This window comes from Panicum virgatum, chromosome 8K (genome assembly GCF_016808335.1).
Source record: "Panicum virgatum strain AP13 chromosome 8K, P.virgatum_v5, whole genome shotgun sequence".
NCBI classification, from domain to species: domain Eukaryota; kingdom Viridiplantae; phylum Streptophyta; class Magnoliopsida; order Poales; family Poaceae; genus Panicum; species Panicum virgatum.
The window spans coordinates 34,669,493-34,675,492 of NC_053143.1; the positions used below are offsets into that span (position 1 = coordinate 34,669,493).

The following is a 6,000-nucleotide window of genomic DNA, read 5'->3' on the forward strand; positions in this document are numbered from 1 at the left end:
GACGGGCAAATCGGCAAGGCTGCAGCAAGGGGCGCCGGCGATTGGGCAGCGTGCAACGATACACGCTGGGCGGGACATGAAGTGGCTTCATCGGCAGCTCGGCTGCAGTGATAGGCGAATCTGGGGGCTGTAGCAAGGGGGTGTCAGCGATGAGGCGGCGCGGGGGACAGCAGCGATGGTGCCGCAGCATTTTTTTTTTTTTGCTGATGGATATCACCACCGGTCTAAATACAACTGAAGGTCAAACCAGTGGTGATGTTGGATTTAGTGCCGACAGTGATAGTTCAGTGTGGAGTAGTGTAGGATATGACTCAATAACCTTGGCCTCCATGCCTCCACAGGCATCCTCCAATCGGGTGTACCTCTTGGCAATGCAGAACATGTACAAAGTGGTTTTGGGTTGGTAATTGACAGCTCTTATATCAAGAATCTATATTTTTGATTTGTTTTTTGAAAGCAACTGTAGTTGCGGTAAATTTGGGTGCTCATTATTTCAATCAAGTGCGGAGCCAGGGGCGAAGCCCAGTGGAAGGTAGTGGGTGTAGCGGCACCCAAAAAAAAAGGTGGTTACGCCTAAATTTTGGCCTTATAAGCACCCTCAGCCTAAAATTCTGCACCCCCATAGATTTGGCAGCACAGCAATAGTGTTGTCCCCTCCTCCACTTTACTCTAGTTATGCCACTAGGCGGAGAAGCAACATGGCAAGTGATGGAGATGGATCTCGGTACCTCCCAACCGAGTAGGGTCTCTGAGTCCAAGTGCCTACCATGCTTAGACTACTCGGCGGCACTCGGCTGGATGACAGAAGGGTCCTCAACAAATTAGAATGGAGGCTTGACATAGACTCCCGGATATCTAGAAATCTTAATCCACCTGCTTCCTTATAAATAACCCAATTAGATCTTCTCTTCCATGTAACCCACGGCTCCTAGGCTATATAAAGAGGACGTGGGGATCCATAGGAGACATCTCAAGCCTATCCATGCACTACGCACTATCTTACTATTACTAATTGGAGGTTTCTTTTGAAGTCTTTACATGAAACCACCTAGGATTCTAAGTGGACGGCCTAGAAAATGAGAAAAATCAAAAAAATTCTCTAAAAAAAGCAAAACTTAATTCCAGCCATTGATCTATATAATGTAATCGAAATAGCCTTCGGATCTACTGTGTTTCATGAAAATTGCCCCCCTATACCATTATGAAGATTATTATAAAATAACCCATCCGTACAAGCATTAATGGAAAAGAGATAGAATATCAGGCATGGCCCGTCCATCACATAAGATGCATGCACCTGATTTGAACGGCCGAGCTCCCCAATTAACAGACGCATTGTATCAAATGATTTTGTTTAGATCTCATCCTTATTTAAATCAAAGAGAATCTCTATCAAAGAGAATGCAATATTGCTCGGTACATGGTGGTTAACAGTTTAGTCTTGACACGATCCTTATTGATCGCCAGGTATAATTGTATGCCACTATGATTGCAATTTTTAATACTATTTTAGCTTACAAATTATTAATAATGATGATAAATCAGGGGACCATGATGCACGGAGTTATCAATAAGGCCTATATGGAAAAGTTCAAACCAGTAATTGATGAGGAAGGTAATGTGTACATTATTGCAAATGTCAGAGTCACACTAGAAGTTTCAAGTTCATCAACACAGATAGGCCAATGGAAAATAATAAGATACTCAACTTCTTGCCGACAACTACTCTAAAAAAGATAAAAAATATAGAAGACATTCCAAAGTACAGTTTCAAGTTCATCAACACAGATATGCTTTCTGAAAGAGTAAATGTAAATATGTACCTCTCAAGTAACATCATTGACTTTATATTTTTTTTACACTATTTCTCTCATAAGACAGCCATCTAATAATAATTCATATTTATTCAATAGATGTTATAGGAGTTGCCACACACATTGGACATATAGAAGAAATCAGGACAAACTTCGGATTGACGAAAATCCGTGATACTGTGCTCCTAATCGAGTAGGCCGTTAATTCTCTCTTTTTAACAAAGAATGCCTATGAACCTTTAATGTTTGGATGCAGTGCCCCTCAAACAATTTATTTAGCAGTTAGATATTTAAATACCTATAAATTTTCCTAATGATGTACCTGCACATCTTGAATTGCATTATTTTTTTTTCAATTTGCAGTGGTCAAGAAATTAAAGTTAGATTTTGGGGAGACAAAGTTGAGGAAGTCAATGATATGACAAAGTCCCAAGTCTTCTCAATAACATCTACAACTGTGAAGAAATTTCGCAGAAAAAAATAAATAATTGATACGTCCGCAAGGTATTCTTTGTCGTCAACCAATGGAACAAAAGTCCATGTAAATTTACCTATTCCTAAAACTATGGATGCACATGAGAGTTAAAACAAAATTAGATATTTGTATTTCTATTTTAATCATTGTATCATGCACTCTGACATGATAAATTCTTTATGTCAAAAAATATTTTTTCAAGTCATATAACAAGAAAATATTTTTTAATCCTTCTTATGATGCCATATAAGAAAGGAATTTAACGTGTATAACAAGAAGAAAATAGCAAAATCAATCGATTGTTCATCCTCATGATTTTTTTAATAAAAAATCTAACATTAAAGTCACCAAAAAAAGCTAGCCCATGAGGTAGCATGGGTTGATGGACTAGTCACCGTAGTATACCAACAAACAGAACGCAGGGTATTATGCTTCCCTAGCGGCCCGAACCTGTCAAACCCTTACATCATCACGTAACCACTAATCTCTTGGCTCCAGAATCCTTGAAATATACCACCGGGCACCCTCCTTGTGGACTTGCCGGATAAGCAATCCGACAATTGGCGCCCTTGCTGGGAGTTTGATGGCATCTAGAGGCAGCGTCTTCTTCTCAGCAAACATCGACATTCAGATGGAAGCCGCCGCCGGTTTCTACTTCACCTTCGGAAGCTTCTCGGAGATGACAGTTCCCCGGAACCCACCCACCAGCCCCTCGACCACCTAGAGCGGCTCTTAGTCCAGGGTCAGATCCGATCTGACCGCCCCAAGCTCCATCAGCCATCCAGTTTCAGAACTCGAGATCTCTGATGCGGCTCCCAGCCACCTTAGGGCGACCCGTTGCCCTGCTGTATCTGCAGGCGATATGTTCTCTCAGATAGATTGTGTCGGACGCTCCATCGCTGAGTGCATCCAACTCGGCGAAAATGCCCTGCGTCGTCCAGGTGAATCGGGCCGCATGCCATTTGGCCTCAACAACAACTCGGCGGTCTACTCGGATTTACTCCGAGTACCCCACAAAAGTCTGCCTGCCCAGAACTAACCCGACCCAACTTGGATCAGATCGGATCTGACTCGACCCCAGGGTCGGATCATAAGTTCCAAGTGGGGTTGTTTACCCTCCCACCCAACCGCGTCAGCTCCATAGATCGGCGCCAAATCTCTGTCGTCTCCCCGGACCCCAACTCCTTTGAAGGAGAAGAGGAGGAACACCGCAACTTGAGTCGACCCCGCAACGCTCTTCGCGTCACTTAGCACGACAACGAGGCAGTCATCCAGCAAGGAGAGGAAGACCTCAAGAACGCCGACCGACGCAACCCGAGGGTAGGACCCCTGTGCTCCCCTGCAAGGCCTAGGAACCTCGAGTACAACGGCCATGACGACTTCGCGACCACGTCTGCCTATATGGCCACCGTGTTCCAGGTGTTGGAGAGTCTCCCCTACACCCCTGAACTCCAAGAAGCACATGCTGGCCTTCATGTTGCAGCAGCTCAAACTCAATGTGTGAGAAAGGAGAACTCGGGTTACCAAGCGTAGTCGAGTACCCACCACTCGGCTCGCCCTCATCGTCGCGATGAGGAGGTTGATCAGCTTGACCTCCGCGCCCGCCTCGACTGACAAGATCTACGTCCCCGCCACAATAACTGCCACCGCGGGCGTGATGCAGTTGAGCAGGAGCGCCGCTGGCGCTACGGTGAGGGGTACGGCGCCCTTGGCACCAACCGCAATCGCGATCATCAGGCAATCATGGCCCACCTCGATACCGTGCCAACATCGTCATCGAGAACGACCTTGACGGCTTCTCCACTTTCTCTAACATGTTGCTTGCCTGCCGGTCGGCATCGAGAAGTTCGATGGCGAATCTGACCCTAGGACATGGCTGCGCACCTACTCCATTGCCGTACACGCATCCATCGGCAACAACGACATCATGGCGGCCTACTTCTTGGTCATGATGAGCCCGCTGGCGTTGAACTGGTTGGAGACACTCCCTGTTGGCTCCATCAGCTGACCGAACGGGGAAGAAGGATAAGGTTTGAGGGAGAATGTACAAAAAAACATGGTACTAGTGGGACCCACGAAACAACGTTAAAGTAAACTGTTGAGGACTTCTTTTGCGGTGTCTATAGCAGCTGAGGTGGCATGATATATATAGCTTACTTGCTATAACTGTTGGAGTTTATTTGTTTGCCATGAAGAAGAGTACTTTAGCCTGATAGGTCACACACACACTGTTCGGTTGTCGGTGCTATACGGCCTACGTATACAAGTTGCTTGATGACGACTATTTCGGTGTCCTATGCGTACCACAAGTGGCGAAGATCGGAACACCTGGATGTATCAACGGAGACATGCAACAATAAGCAACACAAATTGCAACCACCACTAGATACGCACAAATATCAGCAGTAGTCGTCTGACGAGACGGGCCACACGGAGAACGGCAGCCGGACGTCCTTGACGAAGGCGGCCGAACTGGCGGAGATGCCGGCGGCGAGCGAGATGAGCTTCGACCTGTGCACCTGCTCGCAGAACCGGCCGGCGGTGCCGGAGCAGGCGCTGATCTGCGGGCGGTAGGCGACGACGGCCGAGAACGCCGCGCCCGTGGCAAGGTTGAGCAGGGCCGGCACGGCGACGTCGAGGAAGACCAGGAGCACTCGCACAACCTTCGGCGCCTCCTCGTCATCGCCGCCGCCGCCCTTGCCGACCTGCAGGTAGATCCCGACCGCCTCCAGGATCGTCGCCGCGATGTTGAACCATACCAGGTAACTGCACGAACGTTTGTCGTCAGCATTAGACCTGGTAACGGTGGCTGCGTCAACCAAGCAATAATGCTTATTAGTTGCTTACACGAAGGGTGGGTAGTTTTTGAAGGTGACCGTGACCCTGGCGCCGTGGGGCTCGTAGATGGTGCACTCGCTGGCAGTGGCCATGACCACCGCCGAGGTCAGAGCGAACGCCATCGTCGACAGGCGGAATAGGAGGTTCACCGCCTTGGAACCGTTTGGCGCCTCGTCCGTGGCGTGGCAGCCGGATCCCATGGCTGTGCACCGCGAGCACTAACTGTGTCAGGATGGCACGTAGTGTTTTACTCCATCCGTTCCAAATTAAAATCATTCGGATTTTTTACATCAAGTCGTCTTATACAAAAATTTTGTGCAAACATAATCAATTTAACAAGTGCAACATTTGAAAATGAGTGTACACCGCAGTTCTAGCAAGAATCTCTAGGACTAGCTAATCTAGACGTGTGTGTCTAAAACATAATTGGCAATTTATAACAGCGCCTAGGCTTGCGCTCGCTCTGTTCCGAGACAGGTATAAGGACAACGCGAAGAACAATGGATCAGAACAGCCAAAAAAGGAAAATGAGAGAATGAATTGTACTACCTTGTAAGCGGAGCGGTTAGCTGCAGTTGAGAAAAAGTTGCTCGTTGTGAGCACCTATTTATAAACCGAAGCTAATGAAGCTAGTGACGAGACACATGTTGGAATGTCCATGTCAGCGTTATTGACAAGCTTCCTAACTGGATAAATGAAGAAAACAAAAAAAAAGGTCTCTATGATTTTCTGAATTTTTCTGGCCATGCGAGGGCGAGATGGCACCAGACCAGGGACCAATCCAAGTTCGCTGCTGGGAAGCCACTAGCCAAACAATTAAGAGCAAGACTAATAATTTAGTCTATTACTGGCTGCAAAACTTTTTGCAACTCA

The 6,000-nt window shown here is 47.0% G+C and overlaps 1 protein-coding gene across 2 annotated transcripts; it reads right to left on the reverse strand.

The window, feature by feature from the left end:
- Window positions 1-4,442: 4,442 nt before the first annotated feature.
- LOC120644487 (CASP-like protein 1U2) lies at window positions 4,443-5,711 on the reverse strand. 2 transcript variants are annotated; one of them, XM_039921115.1, is made up of 3 exons: window positions 5,677-5,711; window positions 5,137-5,329; window positions 4,443-5,055 (listed from the first exon to the last, which is right to left on the reverse strand). In XM_039921115.1, the coding sequence occupies exons 2-3, from the start codon at window positions 5,325-5,327 to the stop codon at window positions 4,689-4,691; spliced, it is 558 nt and encodes a 185-aa protein (XP_039777049.1). In that variant the 5' UTR covers window positions 5,328-5,329; window positions 5,677-5,711; the 3' UTR covers window positions 4,443-4,688. The 2 variants fall into 2 exon arrangements, with proteins under 2 accessions (XP_039777049.1, XP_039777048.1); XM_039921114.1 differs by having other exon boundaries at window positions 5,137-5,349.
- Between the last annotated feature and the right edge of the window lie 289 nt (window positions 5,712-6,000).